Below are 18242 nucleotides of genomic sequence, written 5' to 3' on the forward strand. Positions count from 1 at the left end.
ACAGGTGAACTCATTTTGGAGAGTTAAACCTCATTCTCGATTCTGTACTCCATACACAATGCTCCACTGGATAAATCAGAAACTCCCGATTTGGCAATGAGCGCTCTAAACTCTATCCACCTAGACGATATGATCTCGCGACTCCTAGACATGGCATATTCGACCAAAGTCACCAAGACGGTATGTCTTGAGAATGCCGAGATCACCGCCATCTGCGGACTAGCTCGTGAGCTCTTCCTTTCTCAGCCCGTACTCTTAGAGTTGGCTGCGCCCGTTAAAATCGTCGGCGATATTCACGGTCAATTTACCGATCTGATCCGAGTCTTTGAAATGTGTGGATTCCCGCCAGAATCGAACTATCTTTTTCTCGGCAATTTTGTAGATCGAGGGAAACAGAGCCTAGAAACCATTATCCTACTGCTATGCTATAAACTCAAGTACCCCGAGAAAGTCTTTCTACTGCGCGGCAACCACGAGTGCGCCAATGTCAGTAGAATGGGCGGGTTCTATGAGGAGTGCAAGTGGCGTTGCAATGTTAAGATGTGGAAACTTCTCATCGACACTTTCACCTGCCTCCCTATTGCGGCGATAGTAGCCGACAAGATATTCTGCGTTCACGGCGGGCTATCTCCTAATCTATTACATATGGATGATATCCGCAGTATCGCTCGCCCTACTGATATACCCGATCACGGGCTACTGACCGATCTTTTATGGAGTGACCCGGCCGATGTGGACATAGAGGAAGATTGGGTGCCCAATGAACGCGGTGTAAGCTTCTGCTTTGGTAAAAAGGTCATCAAGAACTTTTTAGAACGACACGGCTTTGATATGGTGTGCCGTTCCCACATGGTGGTAAAGAATGGGTATGAGTTCTATCAAAACCGGACTCTAGTAACCGTCTTCTCTGCGCCGAATGTAAGTTGGCTTTCGTAGCTTTTTCAAGCGATTGCTAATATCCCCTAGTATTGTGGCGAGTTCGACAACTGGGGCGCTGTCATGTCTGTCTCAAAGGAGCTCGTTTATATTTTTGACTTGATGAAGCCTCTGGATTGGGCTGCGTTAAAGAAATACAAGAAGGAGGGTCAAATACAGCGAGGTCAAATACAGCGAGACGACTTCTAAAAAGATTTGTAAATCTTGTGCATCCTTATCTCGCGTCAAGTGATCGTATGCAATGCTGGGAACCCCAGCAATCTACTCTGCAGCTGACGAACACCTTCAGCCCAATCGTATTAACTCCAGATATTCTGTATGTCAGATTTCCACGGCCTATTTTAGTCTGAATTTGTTTACAGAGGATATAGATTTTATCTCGTCACAATTGAAGACTATCCTATCCTTGGGGGTCGCTGTTCAACAAAAGACCGGGTATATGTATTTTCACAGGAATGATTGCATAATTGGCCTCTGTCCTTGACGAGGTAGTCTAGTAATCTGATTCATCTGCCTTAATATGATATAAGGGACGTTATATCTAATATTCTTCTACAATGTCTGTTGGTAGCATATTCGTTTGAGAGGTCTTCTCAGTTCCACTTCTAAATTGACCACCATAATAGCTGGTTGATGACCTAAAATTATATTGGCCAGGCGCGCATGTCTTCAGAACCTATTTGTGAAGAATAAAGTAAAATTAATTCCAAGGAAACCTGGGGGTATACACAGGCATCCCTTGGCCCAAGTCCAAAAAAAAAAGAAAAGAATAATAACCCGAAAAGAATAACCCAGAAATAATAATAACCAGGGTAATTAGGGAATAGAACAGCCCCCAACTCAGATACACCATCTACCTCCCAGCACGATACCAATACTCAGACGGATCACCAAGACACTCGCCAACAGTAACAGCTATACCGCGAACCCGTTAGCTTCAACCCATAAACACCGACAAAACAGAAAAGAAAAAAAAAAAAAAAAAAAAAAAAAACTTACCTCTTAATCCCCTCCTCTTAACATCGGCAATCATATTATTCACCAAAATCTCAACCGTAGTCTGATGAACATCATGCGCCAACACAATCGTTCCGCCAGCATCAACCTCCCTCGAGAACTTCTCAAAACTAATCCAATTCGTATCCGGTGTAATGTTCTCGTAGTCCTTCGTATCAACACTGGCCCCAATGACATGGTATCCTAGATCCGCCATGGCGCCTAGGACGGCGGGCGTTTGTACGAGGTAGGGGGGTCGCATGTAGGTTGGGAAGAAGCCTAGGATGCGCTTGAAGGACTCTTCGAGGCTTGTCATTTGCTGCACGATTTCCGCGTATGGGAGTGTGTCGAGGGAGGCGTGGTTCCATCTGCAAGATTATTCGGTTAGCGTAACATACTTGGACTGATTGGGCCTGGCTGGACTGGGGAGAAGGGTGGTGAGTGCGTGGGTGGTATTAACGAACGTATGAGACCCCAGCTGGTGTCCTTCTGCAAAGGTGCGCTGGACTATCTGAGAAGAGGCATCGATACTTCCTCTGTTATTGCCATTGAGGAAGAAAGTTGCTTTCATCCCGTTTTTGGCAAGATTATCTAGCAACTGAGGTGTATAGATGTATGGACCATCGTCGAAAGTGAGGGCGATTGTGCCTGGGGTGGTGCAGTGGGTGATTAGGGTCCCAACAGGTATCGGGGAGGCGCGGATGGCCTTGGTTATTGTATTGGTGTTGAGATTGTTTCCTGTAGGAGCGGCTTGGGATAGGGTTGAGGTGAGTAGAACTAGAGAAGTGAGGAAATGCATTGTTGCGATGAATGAGTGAACGAGGACGGAGTTCCACTGTGTATATAAGGATATATTAAAATAATGATTGTTGATCTTATGGGGTGAGGTTGAGATGTTCCAAGGTTGCCCAAGTACGAGACAGCAAAGCTACCTACTTGGGCAGCTTCGCAGCTTCCTGGTATTTGAATTCGACACATACATATGTATGTAATGATCTGAACATAAGATCTGCATTGAATACGAAGTACAGCTGAACGTTATGAAAATTGCATGCCCACTCACATGGTAGATATTATATCTTCCAAAATAAATATGAATACATCAAATTAAAAAGGTATCAAAAGGGCAGGATAAGACATTCAACCCGCATCTTTCCCACAGAAAGAAGCAAGAAGACAGAATAAGAATCCTCCAGAACAAAGACACCGGTCTAGCCCTTCCGGGTGCTCTTCTTCGCCAAGCGTCTCTGTTCCTTCTGAGACTCACGGTCAAGGAACTTGCGCTGTTCGTCGGCACTCATACCACGCAGGATGCGCTCGCGCTCATCCTTCTTGATCTTCTCGGCGGCAATGCGACGCTCCTCGGCCTTCTCATCCTCCTCAACACGGCGCAGCTTCTTGATCTCCTCTTCACGGACGTTACGGATCTTTCGCATCACTTCGCTACGGAAGTGAGCAGATGCAACCAACTTGTCGGACAAGCGCAGGAACTGGTTGAACAAAGGGAGGGTGGAGGCATAGCCGGACGCAGAGGAGGCGAGGTTAGCAGAGAGCTGGATGCGCTTCTTAGGGATGGTCTCGTCAATCCTAGCGACACACATTCATTAGCAACAAATCTAATCAAGTTAGCGAACTGAAGCTACTTACTTGGTAGGTTTGTCGACGGGCTGGTCCGTCACGATCAAGTACTCAAAGTCATTACCGGCCTGCTCAATTGCCTGAATCAACTCCGGGGTGAGGATGGTATCGCTAATCTCGGCACTCTCAGTCATTACGGTGACCCACGAAGGGAGCTTGGGGTTATCCTTGGAGAAAGTGATAGAGGCATCGTAGCGGTCGTTGCGGAACTTGCGCATGTGGCTCTTGTGAACAACAGCCCAGATGAAGCCATCGTAGGTCGAGCTAGGCACCTTAACAGGAGCAGAATCCTTCGCGAGAACAGGAACCAGATCCTTCTCCTTGCCATCGAAAGCATACAGCAGAGCCTCGTATTTCTCAACGGGGGGCTCCCAGCTCTCAAAGAAGAAGCTGAAGACATATTCCATAACGAAGGTGATGGGGTTGTATCGCTTGGGCATCTTGATGTTGACATCGAGGAAGGCAACGTTCTGGCGGCCAGTCGCATACACGGCGAACTCGGAGGCAGATCTCTCCTTGAGCAGCGACTCGGGGCTGGCGAGCTCCACGGTGATCGCTTCGCCCTCTGCAGCAGCCGGTCGGGCGATCCCATCGAATCCGACGACGGCAAACTCCTTCTGGAGAGAAGGTCCATGGGCCTGCGCCCAGTCCCTCGCCCTCCGTCGGTTCTTGCGCGTTCCCCACAGGTGGAAGAGGACAATCAAGAGGACGACGGGCATGATCATTGCCTCCTGTTTGAAATCGCTAGGGGATGTCCTCTCCCATACCCGATACCAGGCCGTGTAGGGAACTGCCTTGGCAGCCAGTGTGTTGGCAGCTGGGACGGCGGTCGTGTCGGCGAGGAGAGACGCAGGCGACGGGTTGGGAGCTTCCACAAAGTCGGCGAAGTCTACCAGAATTAGCTCAGCAATTGAGATAGATCAATTAACATACCATCATCGGGCTTAGCCTCTTGGGAGCCAAACACGTTCTTGAACATGCCCGCCATATTGGAATTGATATGATGGATGGAAGGGAAAGGAGTGGGAAGGAATCGAGAGATGCCCTGTGGCCGGTGCCCGGTGCGGAGCTAAGTTCCTCCCGGGTCTAGCGCTGTCTCCAGCTTTTTTGACCCGCATCGGAGATTTAGACGATTTTATGTGATTGGAGCAATTGGGAACAATTAGGAACAAAGAGAAACTCATATAATTCAACCCCCAAATATCCATCCGATCTTGTCTAGGTACCCAGAACCCAACCCTCAAATAAGAAATACAAAAAAAGAAAAAAGAAAAAAAAGGCTAATGAGTGTGGTATCATGTAAAAATGAAACCTCCAAACAAAACACAACGCCAGCTGTATCATAACAGACCCGAATTTTATACAATCCCGCTTTAAAGAAACATCAATCCAGCTCAAAAGAAAAAGGAAGAACAAGAGAAGGATCAAGACGGCAAGGAAAATGAAGAAAAAGTAGGGAAATCGTAACGGTCATGCTTGAGGGTTGCTCAAGTGTAGAAAAGATATGGTGAAATCAAGCACTCAGTGGCCATACGCCGGGGGAGGACTGTCTTCATGCTGGCGGCTCCAGAAACCACTGCATGCATTTGTCATAAGCTTGTCCTCACGCATCCGACGAGCGATTTCACCGGCAAGTCTCTCAACCAGGACGGAATCGACGCTTTCGCTGTTGGCCTTCTCGTCCTTGTGGAACGGAAGAACGGTCGCAGGTAACGGGGGACGCTGATTGGTTGACGATCCCGGCTCCACTTTCTCCTGAGGATAACCATTCACAGTGGCACGAGGGGTGGTTTCCACATCCTGTGCTTTGGGTCCACGGATAGTCTCATGGGAGTATGATAGGTCCCCATCCCGACGTGTTGGGCGGGAAATGCTAGCAAAATGTCTTTCGGGGATAATCGGCAAGTGGGAGTCGACTTCGGGTGACAGAGGTGGCGTGACTGGGTCATCTGACGGTTCGTTCAGAATGGGCAGAGGCGCCGAGGCGATAGACGGGGGTCTGGACGACTCGGTTATGACGCTCCCATCGCTTACACTCATAGCGTCATCGGTTGTCTTGGGGCGACGCAGATCCACAACACGCTTCTTACGTTTCCGAGCGTGGGCTTTGGAATGACGTCCAGCGCCGAGACTGAGACCATAGGTACTAGTGCTGAATGAGTGGCTAGACATGGAGGGTCGACTTTGGGCGGAGGCATTGCTGGCGGTTTCGTGAAGCGAAGACATGCTTCCCATTTGGGAGTGTGTTCGCGAAAGGGTCGGGCTCAGTGGAGAGATCACGCTCGAAGGGAATTCACTGGTATCAATGGGAGAGGTCCATGCACGGTACACCACTTCCTGGATCGAGGGAGTGAACAAGGACAGGGTACGTTGTGAATCTGTCAGAGCGGCCAAGCGAAGGAGGTTCTTTTGTGAAAAGAGGGAGTGGGTCTCGACCGATGAATCCAAAGAGAGCGATGCAATTTCAGACTCATTCAATGCATTTCCGAGGGAGTCGACGGGATCCTGTGGCGGGCTAGCCAGAGGATCTTGGCCAGGGCCTTCGCTTCTTGACTTGGCTGTGTTATCGGTCTCGTCGTTCATTTCCTCCCCTGTGCGATATTCCGGAACCCACAACCGGAGTGACAGTCGATGAATGATGGCGGGGAGCTCGTCCATGAACAATATCCGAAGTTGAGCCTCGATTTCTTTTTGTAGGAAGTCGCGTACGAATGGGATCGAATCGAAGGTCGAGGAAACCTTGAGCGACTCAAGCGGATCATTTCGGAATACGACTGTAATTCCTTTTTGTTTTGAGAAAACTAGTATGACGAATCCAGAGAGTTTGAAGTCGGAGAGGGTAATTTGTAGAGGTATGGTGAGCGGGGTACTACAATCGCGACAGTGTGAGCAAATATATCCGAGAGAGACAAGTAAAACTGAAGACTTACGCTGCCGCAAGAGGTACCGGCGAGGCGAATGTTGGTCGTGTGAGGAGGAAGGTATTTAGTGGATTCGCCTGGACTCGGGTCTTCAATGTGAGAAAGGCATCGCCAGTATAGGACATCTTAAAGATGCCTCGAAATCGATCTTCGGCCAAGTCACCGATTTCCAAAATCTCGAGTTCTGGGGGGATGGATCCCAAGTTCAACTCAGTGACGTGAATATCGTCAACGATTATGGGGGGTTTCGGAGATTTATTAAGGGCGGCAGTGAGCAGATCTTGGGCGCGAGTGTAAAAATTCGCGTCCGCCATCAAAGGCGACCAGTTGAAGTTGAACGCCATGCCCAAGCATCGAGAGAATAGTATTAAAAGATATTAGAAGGACATTAGAGAGTCGAAGTGTGTGTAAGAGGATGAGGCGGGAGGCGGAAAACGAAAAAACCAGGAAAAAAATGGCAAACCCGAGAGGCGCGTGCTTCCGGGCCACTTGAGGACTTTTCTTTTTTTCTTGTTTTCTTTTTGTTTTTCTTCTTTTTTTTCTTATTGGAACACTCTTTTTTCTTTCAAAATTGGATGTATCATTCTAACGGCTTTTTTTCTTTTCTTTTCTTTATGTTTGTATATCTCCTTTAACCCGATACTATATGGCCAGTACGTCACAATGTGACTTGCAGGAACCACTTCCGGTCAGCCCCGGCTTGAATGTCCACAGTGGATGATATTGGGCCATTCACCGTTCAGGGATACCCGGCTTGCATACACCTAGACCTCTTGGACTATCGACTATTTCATGACTATTTTTGTCCGAAATCTGGAGAAAGGGGGGGAAACACGGGATATGTTTATGAACGAAGGTGTAGAAACAGCTACGGGGGTGTAGATCTTCAAATGTCCAAGTTCCACGTTCGATGTACGATGTAAGGGAAATTTTCCGAGATAAAGTCCATTGTCTCAATATATATAATATCAGAGCAGTGAAATGAAAAAGTGTATCCCTCGTATGAAATGGCAAATCTGGAGTAAATATATTCTAGATCATACCATGACTGAACTCTTAACATATCCCAAATCTTTCTGTCTTAGTGTAACTGCACCAAGATTTCTTATATATGTATGCATTCGATGATCCATAATCCAAAGCAATATCAAATGAAGTACTCCATATATAACAGTCAAAGATTATACATAGAAAAGGCGTAACAGTGTAAAAAGTATATGCTTTTTGCCGCCTTCCTATACATCTAAAAAGAATATCTGAAGACACGTCGAATTGTTCTTGCATATAGCTTTCCACATGTGATAGGTCAAACTACCTACAACTTAAGTCGTCAAGGACAGAAGCATGAGCGGTCGACGACTATTCTACAATATAAAGTCCAGAGACCTTGGAAAGGCAGAATGTCTTCACCGCAGCAACCCTGCGCTAATCCCGATTAGGCCAAACGTCAACACGACCCATCACTTCTGCCCCAGATCGTCTTTTTTGACCTCATTCTGTCGAAGAGAACCATCCCAGCTCCTCTAGCACAGATATTACACACTCAGATAAATATACTGGGTGTAAAAATCTCCTTCGACGATGTCAACCCGGTCACCCTCGCCAGTTTCAAGTCACGCGACACCAATGGAGCCCAAACAATCCAAATCAAAGTCGGTAGCTCAGCGCAGAGTGTACGGAAAAAGCAGAGCCAATGCCCCCAGGGCAGTATTTGACGGAAGCCCGGCTAGAGATATCAGATTCAAACTCCAACATGTCGACCCCGTGGAAAGTCTTCAAGCGAAACTAGCCCAAGTGACGATCAATGATGACTCGATCCCTCAACCAGACAACCATGCAGAGCCTCCAAAGATGGAGAGTGAGCAGAAGCAAGAGTTGGGAAATATCCCTTGTGATGAATCAAGTCCGTCTACAATAGAGGACATTTCGGACACCCCGACAACGCAATCATCGATCGAATCCTCTCTAGAGGCGGAGCCAAAACTAAAGAAATGCGAAACGATGGTGGAGGTCAGAATATGCTCGAAGGCTCTAGAAAATTTTTCTCAAATCAAATCGGCTTCTCCGGCTACGACATCAGAGTCCATAAGCCAGGATCGAGAAAAGCGAAGTGCATCTTGTGACAGAAGGAGAGCAGAAAGGAAGAAGATTCCTGCATCCAGACGGTCATCTGGAGTTGTTCATGACAGTGAAGCCAGCACTTATGTTGGCGCAATTCTAACTGAAGCACTATCTCCAATTGCCGCGCAGGGCATTCAGAAGTTCGGCTCATGGGCTTCACGATCAGCAAACATGTTCGACGTCGCAAAACTCGCAGAGGGGTCCTACGGTGAAGTCTACAAACTTCACCTGCGGGAAGAAGCCTGTAGGCCAGTGGTGTCAAAATCAAAGTTGGCTAAACTCAAATCATATGGCGATGGAGTGTTCAAGGTCGTGCCTCTGCGAGCAAAGAGTGGTCCCGGATCCAAAAAATTCACCACCATTGATGAAATTGTCTCTGAGGTCAAAATGCTCAAGTATCTAGACCCGATTCCTGGCTTTGCTCGTTTCAGAGAGATCCATGTTGTTCAAGGTCGTTTCCCAGAGTCCTTCCAAAATGCATGGGACCACTACAAGAAGACCAAAGACGACTGCATCAATCCCAACCCGTCCAACAAAAGAGCTTACCCGGATACGCAGCTATGGGCAATTGTTGAGATGGATGATGCGGGATGCGAACTGGAGAAGTTCGCTTGGTCATCGATTTTCCAGATCTATGATATATTCTGGGGAGTTGCCATGGCCCTGGCCCGGGCAGAGGAGTATGCTATGTTCGAACATAGAGATCTTCATTTGGGAAATGTTTGTATACGTTCTACACGGGAAGATGACTGCATGGAACCCCCCACAGAACTCGATATTGCACGCAAACCATCATCCAGTGGGTTTGGACTCAGCTCCCTTGAAACCACTATCATCGACTACTCGCTGTCTCGGGCAGACCTACTCTTAACCGATGATCCAACCGGTCTCACTGAGGTTGCGTCGTCAGACCTTGACAAGAAGCAATTGTTCGATGCTATAGGCCAAGACGAAGACGAAATCATGCAAAGAAACACCTACCGATAGTACGTTACCCATGTCTGCCCATTTCTTAAGCAGCCTGCTAACGTTGGAAATCAGTATGCGCGCAACACTCTATACCGGTTGCCCCATAGAAACAGAAAAGGTGGCGGACATTCCTGGCATCTGGGCAGAGTACTCCCCTCGTACCAACTTAATCTGGCTACTTTTCCTGCTTCAGAGTCTTTTCAAGAACCGCAAACCAGAAACATCGGCTGCACAGCCACAGCGAAAGGCCCTTGCACCTTGCTCGCCCAACAAGATGGCTTCGAAACTGGAAGCAGGCAAAGAGAAAGACCAAAGCATTGCTGGATCTCTCGTTAAGGAGAGACAGACCAAGGACGTACAGGCTGGCATCTCGCGGCTCAAGCAAACACTGGAGGGCAGGCTAAAAGCCGTTCTCGAACTTCTCGATCTGGAGCATGGACATGAAGACATGTGTTGCGCCGCGGATTTGGTGGCCTATGCGATGGACTCGCAATGGCTGGGTGAAGAAGACTTTTTCTAATGATCCTTTGGTATACGAAAAGCATCAGCATACTGGGGAGTTATATGGATTTTGTAATTTGCATGGTTAGGAGGTATTATTTGCTTACTTATTGCAGGTTTGGGACTGGGTGTTTAAATATAAGGTACATTACCACTACCTTGGAGAGATCGCCAGCATAAGGAACTTTCATATTCAATATCTTCATTTTCTACATTTTATGCGGAACACATGACTCTACTTTTACTTCAAACTACCTGAGTGATCAAGTTAAATCGTTTGTCGGGAGCATGCCACAGCCATCATGAACTGTCTGTCGGCTTCCGGCCAAGTGACTATGCTCTGACATGAGTATGTATTTGTTTTTTTTTTCTATTCTAGTCAAAAGGTCCACCCAGAGCTCTCCAACCTTTTGCATATTATGTTCGAGATCCCAGGGAGGACGAAACAAACAGCCCAGCCGCAACCCCAAGACAAAAAAGAAAACGCCATTGCAAAGTCTTCAACACAAACGCTTTTCGGCCCCATGCTTTTCCACAGTCGAGACAACGATCTGTCCCAACGGGATATGTAGTAAAAAAAGGAAGTGTTGCAATATTGCTTCGTGTCGTAAATGTGAAAAAAAATTACAACGCGGGTCTAGCGCCGGCGCGGAAGAGCTTGACTTTCAACTCAGGGCGGCTCCAGAGCGAGAAGGACTTCTGGTCAATCCAGTGCAGAGACTCCGGGAGCAGCTCCAGGTCGAAATTCCACAAAAGCTTGGCGAGCAGCAGACGCATTTCAGCGTTGGCAAGGCTGTAAATGAAACGTTAGCAAACACTGTCATGTATAGCTCAGGCGAAAACATGGATAGAGTGAGTAGATAGTAATAAAACGTGTACTTACTGTTGGCCGAGACAGTTGCGCGGGCCGTAGGAGTAGGGCTGGAAGGCTTCCTTCTTATCGTTGACGTACTCGTTAGACTCACTCAGCCAGCGCTCTGGAACGAATGCCTCGGGGTTCTTGAAGTGCGAGGCGGCATGGAAGGCAGAGAACAGGGAGACGGAGACAGAGACCTGTTTGTATTTAACTGTTGTTAGTATTGAGAATGCTTTGAAATTGGATTGGGTTTTGTGTTGAGATGGGAATAGCGAAGGTGGAACTGTCTTTTCTAGAACGAGCTCCATGCACCCTGCATATTGACCACAAAACACCACGCACCAGCATCAGGATCAGTATTTTGCACTCACATTTCCAGGGACATATCGGTCGTTGATCATTGCTCCTCCCTCGGGAACAACTCGCGGAAGCATCGAAGGAATAGGCGGGTAGATGCGCATCGCCTCAGTCAGGACAGAGTTGAGGTATGGGAGCTCCACGAGGGCGGAAAGCTTGATATCAGCGTCTTTTTCGAAGGTACCACGAATCTCCTGAATCAGACGCTCATACTTGTCACGGTAGCGCAGAAGGTAGTATGTCACACCGGAGAGTAGGGCAGCGGTAGTCTCGCTGCCAGCTAGGACGAACACTGCGGAGTTCGCATCCATCTCCTCAGCCGACATGCCCTTTCCATCTTTGGAGTGCTTAAGTATGTATGAAGTGAAGTCAGGGCGAGTAGCACCCAGGGCGAGACGACGACGGACCTTTTCGACGCTCAGGTCGAAGCTTGCTTGACGTTTCTGGAGAAGGTGCTTGGGAACAAGGACCTGCACCAAGGGGACGAGAAATGGGTAAAACCAAAAGATCTTGAGATAGGCACTTGCCTTGACGGCATCCAGAATGATTCGAACCCACCAGTGATATTTGCTGTTTGACAGGCAGCCGAAGGGTTCCCCAAAAGCAAGGTCGCCAATGAGGTCGAAGGTAGTGAAGTTGAACCAGCAGGTAATATCAATGTCCTGGGACAAAGCGTTACCCATGAGACCCTTGAGCTTGTCGATAAACATGCCGGCATACATCTGGAGGATTTCTTCCTGCTCGCCCAGAGCTTTGTTGGAGAAGGCATGGGTCAGCAAACGGCGCATGCGGGAATGGTCGTGTTCATTGGCTGTGATAATTGCATTCACGCCGTTGGGAGTTGGTGCATACAAGGCCGGATCCTTGATGAAGACCTGGTGTCCCTTCTTCCGGTGACCGTAGATATCTTTCCAGGCGGTTGCGGCACGGTAAACGAGGGCATTTGGGGCAATACGAACGACATCTCCATACTTGTCGTGAAGACGCTTCATGGTCGAGTGCTGCTTACCCTGGATGTCCCAGATGAGATGAACCAAAGGAGTGATGGCAGCCAACTTGGGTCCAGGGTAGCCACTCAGAGGGTGGAAGCAAAGAGTGTGGATGATCCAGCCAACATAGTAGACACACAGCTGTAGTTTTGATCGAGATGAGACACACTATCCTAGATACGTTCTTGCATATCAGTACTCACCAAAGCAAAGAGTCCACTCAGCAGACTCCAGAATGAGGGGACAGCTAGGGCAGGGCGCCAGCCGCCCATAGCCAAGAAATCGAAAACCATCATGAACAACTAACGACTGTAAGATACAGGAGCAAAGATATCCATGGAGGTTAGTCTGACTGGACAACTGAAGCGACAGAAATCAAAATACAACAATCGAAAGAGCAAACTGTGTGGGGGAGGGAAGAGAGGAGGAAGAGAGGCGAAGGACGAAAGAAATGAGGAGGGGACCTGGGTGGGCAAACGGCAGATGGGATGACAAGAGACTTACAGTAGGAGTTGCCAGGGAGCTGAAAAATAGTAAGGGATTGTTTGGGGGAGATTGTTAGAGTCCAATTGACTTGTGGGGGTTGAAGAGTGATTGAAAATGCGATGGTAACAGCCGGCAAACTTCGACTTGAAGTGTCAACTTAGGGCTTCTTCTACTCAAACAGAAAACAGGGCCACATTAAAGGACGGGTCACCTAACAAAGGAGTACTCATGGTGAGATCAAGTAATAGAAGAATTTTTATGGCTCATCATTCATTATATTGGGGAGTCTACTAGATGAACACAAGTTAAAAAGAACTTATAAGACACCGAAATCAACCACTGGCAACAGAGAAGCTCAACAAGCTTCCAGCAGCCAGTCCACCAACAAGAACCATGCTCATAAATCCACCAGCAGCTGGCCTTTCATCGGCAACAACCCAGTGACCAGCACCCATCATACAGCTTGTCCCCAGATACCCATTGGTTGCACCAAAGAAGAACTGTACAAGGAAATAGAAAATGTCACTCTTGATGGCAGCTCCTTGGCCGTTGACGTTGCAGAGCTGGTACATGGGAATGAAAACTACACGGGCAATGGCCACAATAGCAGCCATTTGAGGATGCTGTCCCAAAGACACTCCTGGAATGGCCACACACATTCTCCCAGCCAAGTCACCCAGGTTCCAAATCAAAAACGCCAAGGGAATAAACACACTAGGATCGTAGATCCGTGAGCTGGCAGGGTTATTGACGGACATTATTTCCGCTGTGTAGACTGGGAACACCATAGAAACCAAAAAACAGACGAATACAGCGAACGCCAGAAATCGCAGTTTAACGAACAAGGTCCAGAGGCTGACGGTCTTGGAATGTTCATGGTCATCCGCAATAGACTCATCGTCATCTCTTACCAACTTTTGCCTCGAAGAAGGTTGTTGTCGAAGAAGATATAGGAAGGCTAGCAGAGCAATGACCGAAACTCCCGTAGACGTAAGGAAGTAAATAAATGCAGAGGTCGACGAACTTATCTGAGGCATGCTGGGGCCTTGATCTTGACCTTGGTCTCCACCAACGCTATCCTCCTTCGGCGGCACAGCTAGCACAGAGAAGATCTGAACAATGCAAGGCAGCACACCAGCAACACCCTGTCCACTCATAATAGCCTGGGTATATTCCTCTCTGCCAAAACCGGAGACGTATGCAAAGACGCCATTCTGGTTGATACCAGTGGCCAGACTTGCAGCACACACCATCACCATCAGGAATCCAAAGTATGCCCGCGGCGAGGAATCAGTCATAACAACTGCGGAGAAGGCCAAAATGGTGAACACAACAGAGTTCATCAACAGCGAAAATGTTATTCGCCGTGGATAGGAGGCGTTCTTCTGTAGCTTGGCTAGGACATAGGCGGATCCGAGGTTGGTGACGGTTGACACGGACTGAATTGATGGTTGGTAGTGTAGCCTTGTCCAGTCATCCGACTGGAATCGGCTGTAGAAATATGGCGCCGCGGCAAGGAACATGTTCCTAGATTGTGCTCCACGTTAGTTTCATGATTGACCTAACGCATATAGCTTGTTCCTCCGGGTCCCAATTTGGAGATGATTGAGTTCCACTTACCAGGCCCACAGCATAGACACCCCAAGTAGGAAGAATATGCCATACTGTAATCTTGAAAAGGGAGACTGCTGGGCTCGTTGCGTATATGTTGTCTCATCGGCGTCGTCTGCGGCGGAGTCCTGTAGTCGCTCATACGCCGCGGGACGGGCGATGAGACTACGTATGCGGTTCATGGCTGTCTTTTCCAACACTAACTTCTTATGGATAAGCAATAGATTCTGTAGAAATAAGGGGATTATCTCATAGCAAAGAGCTGTGACTAGTTGATGAGTGAGCTATTGAAGTCAGGGCGCCCGCGCATATGACTGGTTACTAAGCAAGATATGTCGCCCGGGCGCGGAGGCTACACGGGACCCTATCAGGCGGGCGATCTCTGTACAACCGCCATACCCTCCAGGGCTTGTAGTAATTACTGGGTACAGAGTACATTCAAAGTTGTTATGCAACTTTTCGAATGTTCAACAATTCTTCCTTCTGATTCTTTTATTTTTAACCCAAGGGAGATTTGAACTCCCGCACTAATAGTGAAAATGTTATGTCTTAACTAAAAAAACCTTTCTGAGAAATATAAAAAAATAAAAGTTGTGCCAGGAAAAACAGGCTGAGATGAGATGTTAGAATTTCTTTTCCTTTCTTTTCTTTTCTTTCTATCATGCCAGAACAGAGATGATAACAACAGACCAACCAAATTAGGACTCAATAATAATATTGCTATCAGAATATGTACAGTCGCTGCCGACTTAGAGTCTATCACAAGATACAACATGCAGGATGTGTATGGGAGATGAGAAGAGAGGACCGTGAGAGGTGAGTGTAGATGAGGAAACATGTATTTCAACAAAGAAAATTCGACAAGAATGATCAGATATCGTAATGAGATGGTAGTGTTAGGGTATGGTCGGGAGTGGACGAGGTGTGGAGTACGATTAGTCCTTCTTCGGGGAGGTTGTCTCCTCTACTTCCTCTAGTTCCTCTTCCTCTAGCTCAGACTCCGACTCCTCCTTCTGGAGCTCCCAGAGCTGATCTACCTCAATAGGCTTGCCCGGAAGGGGTGGGGGCGTTGTTTCGCCGCCACTCATTTGCCATTCCATGAGCTTTGTAAAGGTGCCATCCGGGTTTGAGCTGAGCTCATCGTAGGAGCCTTGCTCGGCCACTTTGCCGTCGTTGCCAAGGACAATGATCGTATCAGAGCGCTTTATAGTGGAAAGACGATGAGCAATGCTAATTGTCGTGTTGTTTCCACGAAGAAGAGCGGCCAATGCACTGTTGACAAGGGTCTCAGATTCGGCATCGAGGGCGGAAGTGGCTTCATCAAGAATCAGAATATCAGGCTCCTTGATAAGGGCACGAGCAATGGCAATGCGCTGCTTCTGACCACCGGACAGCTGAGCTCCACGAGCTCCAACGTGAGTATCGAGCCCATCAGGCTGTATTAGGTTAGCTAGGTTCATGGAAATGATAGCTGCTTGGCAGACTTACGAAGTCGCTGATGAATTGACAGTTGGCTTTGCGTGCAGCGGCAATGATCTCCGAGCGTGTTGCCCGAGGCATACCGTAGGATATGTTTTCGGCGATTGTTCCAGAGAAGAGTACAGGCTCCTGGGAAACCACGCCAATCTTTCTGCGAAGGGACTTGGCGTTCATTTCTTTGATATCTTTCCCGTTGATCAAGACCCGACCCTCATTGGGGCTATAGAAGCGGAGCAAAATGGATGCAATGGTAGACTTGCCTCCACCAGATGCCCCAACGATGGCAACGTTGGTTCCTTGCGGGATCTCGAAGTTCAATTCTTGGAAGATCTTCACAGCAGGACGGGTAGGGTAGCTGAACGTGACATTCTCAAATCGGATGGGTCCACGCGCAGTTTCAACTTTGAGACCCTTCGTTGGATGAATCGTGGGTTGACGATCTTGCAGCTCAAAGAGTCGACTCGCCGCACCCACACCTTTCATAAGCTCTGAATAGAAGCTCGAGAGGCCGAACATGCTGGAGCCTGCATAAGCAGTGTACATTAAAAATGAAGTCAACTCTCCGATGCTGATAGCACCTGACTGAACCATCCCACCGCCAACATACAGCAAGGTCAAAATGGTCATATTACCCATCAAACCAGTCTAGTAAGAAGTCAGTCAAAATCGCAGAAAGAGAAAGCCCAAAAGAATGGAGACTGCCGACTCACCGAGCTGAAGAAGGTTGCGCTAATCAGAGACTCTTTTTTGCCAAGCTCGAAGATCTTGCGGACTTGTTTGTTGTACCGGTTGACTTCGATAACTTCACCGGCAAACGACTGACTGGTCTTGACGTTGCCTAGGCGCTCTTCCGCAATCTTAGTCAACGTTCCTAGGTTCTTTTGGATTTTGCGACTGAGGTTCCTGATGGCTCGACCGTAAAAGAGCGCGCCGAGGCCAATTGGAGGAAGCAACACAAGCAAGATCATGGACAGCTTTGCACTAGTATAGGCCATCAGACTGAACCCAGCTGCACCGCTAACAGCAGCTCGTAGGCCATCGGACAAGTTCTGCGTGATACTCTTTCCAACAATGATAGTGTCGGAGCTAAGGCGCGAGATCAAATCACCGACCCGGTTGGCATCAAAGAACTCAGCATCTTGCACGAAGGTCTGACGGAAAAGCTTGGAGCGTAGCCGGGCAACGATTCGCTCACCAACAATTCGAAGGATTATGATGCGCCCGTAGTTTGCACCAGCACCGAGAAGTAGAATTCCACCGAGAGCAGTGTAAAACATGGGCATGCTCATGCCGAACAATTCTCCGCCTCCTTCGGCTACACTCTTGGTCGCAGAGTCTATGATTTTACCAATGGAGAAGGGAACTGCCATTGTGATCGACGAGGAGATTAGAAGGAAAAAGAAGGCGAAACTGAGGGCCTTGGATTCGGGGCGCGCGATCTTCAGAAGCCGCCAGATTTCTGCAAATCCGGACTTTTTCCCCGATGCGCCATCCTTGGCCAATCTGGCACTCATGTTGACCTGCGCTGCCTGGGCTGCTCGCTCGGACAATTCAAAGCCCTTGTCCTCCTCCTCTTCTTTTGGTTCCGGGGCTGACCGAGTAGTTGGGTTTGTTGAGGTCACAGGTGGCTTCGCTTGGAGAAGCTGAGGAGTCGAACATAGAAGACGTGCTTGAGAGACAATTAGAGATGTAGAAGGGGTATATTTGAAGCTGTTGTTTTGAAGTAAGAGGGGGTTGGCACCATCCCGAAGTGCGCCCGAGGCGGTTGAATAGAGACGGTTCAACACATTGCGGTCGCCAGAAGAGACAGTGGGTGATATCGTTTTGGAAAGTAGATCATGAGTAAAGGAGCTATATGATCTCAAAGCCTGCCGTGGGCTGACGCCCAAGGCCAGAGACACCGGCAGCCTACCACCGCGCATCTCGGAGTTGGATCGGATGAGGCGCGAAACGGAACGGAGTTACAATGAGGTCACCGAATAAGACCTCGACATGACATATCTGAACGGGATATTCAAGTTGAGCACATCACATGGCACACATTCAGCTCCTTGAAACGTGCAATGAATTGAGAGCGGATGTATCTAGAGCTTTGTCCGACGCCTACGGCCATCGGCAAAGCGGTTTTCGGGGCCGATTTTGCCTTGATCGACCGCTCATGATTTTGCCCTGATTTACCGCCTGTGGAAGCCGGTCGAGAGCTCTGGATACTTCGTCTGTTCTGGCTTCAGAAGCTGTATTCATTCTGAATTTCACTGGGTTGAATCGCTTCAAAGAATATTACTGAAATTGCTGCATCATTATCTGCATCAGGATCGCCGCAAATTTTTGTTTCCCACCTATTTTCTCTACCGCTAATACACCCCACCTCATACCTACCCT

The 18242-nt window shown here is 48.3% G+C and overlaps 9 protein-coding genes across 9 annotated transcripts; 3 read left to right on the top strand and 6 right to left on the bottom strand.

Moving 5' to 3' along the window:
• Positions 1 to 96: 96 nt before the first annotated feature.
• N7479_006324 (Serine/threonine-specific protein phosphatase/bis(5-nucleosyl)-tetraphosphatase) lies at positions 97 to 1125 on the top strand (the record flags this gene model as incomplete). Its single annotated transcript, XM_057254018.1, has 2 exons — positions 97 to 918; positions 967 to 1125. 2 exons carry the CDS (start codon positions 97 to 99, stop codon positions 1123 to 1125), a joined length of 981 nt encoding a protein of 326 aa, XP_057107880.1.
• Positions 1126 to 1789: 664 nt separating this feature from the next.
• On the bottom strand, positions 1790 to 2731 carry N7479_006325 (chitin deacetylase; the record flags this gene model as incomplete). Its single annotated transcript, XM_057254019.1, has 3 exons — positions 1790 to 1851; positions 1936 to 2300; positions 2397 to 2731. 3 exons carry the CDS (start codon positions 2729 to 2731, stop codon positions 1790 to 1792), a joined length of 762 nt encoding a protein of 253 aa, XP_057107881.1.
• Positions 2732 to 3143: 412 nt separating this feature from the next.
• N7479_006326 (CCDC47 family protein) lies at positions 3144 to 4558 on the bottom strand (the record flags this gene model as incomplete). The annotated part of the gene is made up of 3 exons (XM_057254020.1): positions 3144 to 3519; positions 3580 to 4459; positions 4504 to 4558. 3 exons carry the CDS (start codon positions 4556 to 4558, stop codon positions 3144 to 3146), a joined length of 1311 nt encoding a protein of 436 aa, XP_057107882.1.
• A 533-nt stretch (positions 4559 to 5091) lies between these two features.
• Positions 5092 to 6835, bottom strand: N7479_006327 (MDM34 family protein; the record flags this gene model as incomplete). The annotated part of the gene is made up of 2 exons (XM_057254021.1): positions 5092 to 6439; positions 6501 to 6835. The coding sequence occupies 2 exons, from the start codon at positions 6833 to 6835 to the stop codon at positions 5092 to 5094; spliced, it is 1683 nt and encodes a 560-aa protein (XP_057107883.1).
• A 1237-nt stretch (positions 6836 to 8072) lies between these two features.
• Positions 8073 to 10101, top strand: N7479_006328 (uncharacterized protein; the record flags this gene model as incomplete). The annotated part of the gene is made up of 2 exons (XM_057254022.1): positions 8073 to 9598; positions 9654 to 10101. The coding sequence occupies 2 exons, from the start codon at positions 8073 to 8075 to the stop codon at positions 10099 to 10101; spliced, it is 1974 nt and encodes a 657-aa protein (XP_057107884.1).
• Positions 10102 to 10384: 283 nt separating this feature from the next.
• On the top strand, positions 10385 to 10654 carry N7479_006329 (uncharacterized protein; the record flags this gene model as incomplete). The annotated part of the gene is made up of 2 exons (XM_057254023.1): positions 10385 to 10411; positions 10469 to 10654. The coding sequence occupies 2 exons, from the start codon at positions 10385 to 10387 to the stop codon at positions 10652 to 10654; spliced, it is 213 nt and encodes a 70-aa protein (XP_057107885.1).
• Positions 10655 to 10706: 52 nt separating this feature from the next.
• On the bottom strand, positions 10707 to 12577 carry N7479_006330 (cytochrome P450; the record flags this gene model as incomplete). The annotated part of the gene is made up of 4 exons (XM_057254024.1): positions 10707 to 10875; positions 10966 to 11135; positions 11310 to 12425; positions 12488 to 12577. The coding sequence occupies 4 exons, from the start codon at positions 12575 to 12577 to the stop codon at positions 10707 to 10709; spliced, it is 1545 nt and encodes a 514-aa protein (XP_057107886.1).
• A 525-nt stretch (positions 12578 to 13102) lies between these two features.
• Positions 13103 to 14563, bottom strand: N7479_006331 (nucleoside transmembrane transporter FUN26; the record flags this gene model as incomplete). Its single annotated transcript, XM_057254025.1, has 2 exons — positions 13103 to 14297; positions 14391 to 14563. The coding sequence occupies 2 exons, from the start codon at positions 14561 to 14563 to the stop codon at positions 13103 to 13105; spliced, it is 1368 nt and encodes a 455-aa protein (XP_057107887.1).
• Positions 14564 to 15316: 753 nt separating this feature from the next.
• Positions 15317 to 17782, bottom strand: mdr2 (ATP-binding cassette permease mdr2; the record flags this gene model as incomplete). The annotated part of the gene is made up of 3 exons (XM_057254026.1): positions 15317 to 15817; positions 15870 to 16505; positions 16571 to 17782. 3 exons carry the CDS (start codon positions 17780 to 17782, stop codon positions 15317 to 15319), a joined length of 2349 nt encoding a protein of 782 aa, XP_057107888.1.
• Between the last annotated feature and the right edge of the window lie 460 nt (positions 17783 to 18242).

The sequence above is a fragment of the Penicillium vulpinum genome, assembly GCF_028829585.1.
Source record: "Penicillium vulpinum strain IBT 29486 chromosome Unknown utg000003l_segment0_segment0, whole genome shotgun sequence".
Lineage (NCBI taxonomy): Eukaryota > Fungi > Ascomycota > Eurotiomycetes > Eurotiales > Aspergillaceae > Penicillium > Penicillium vulpinum.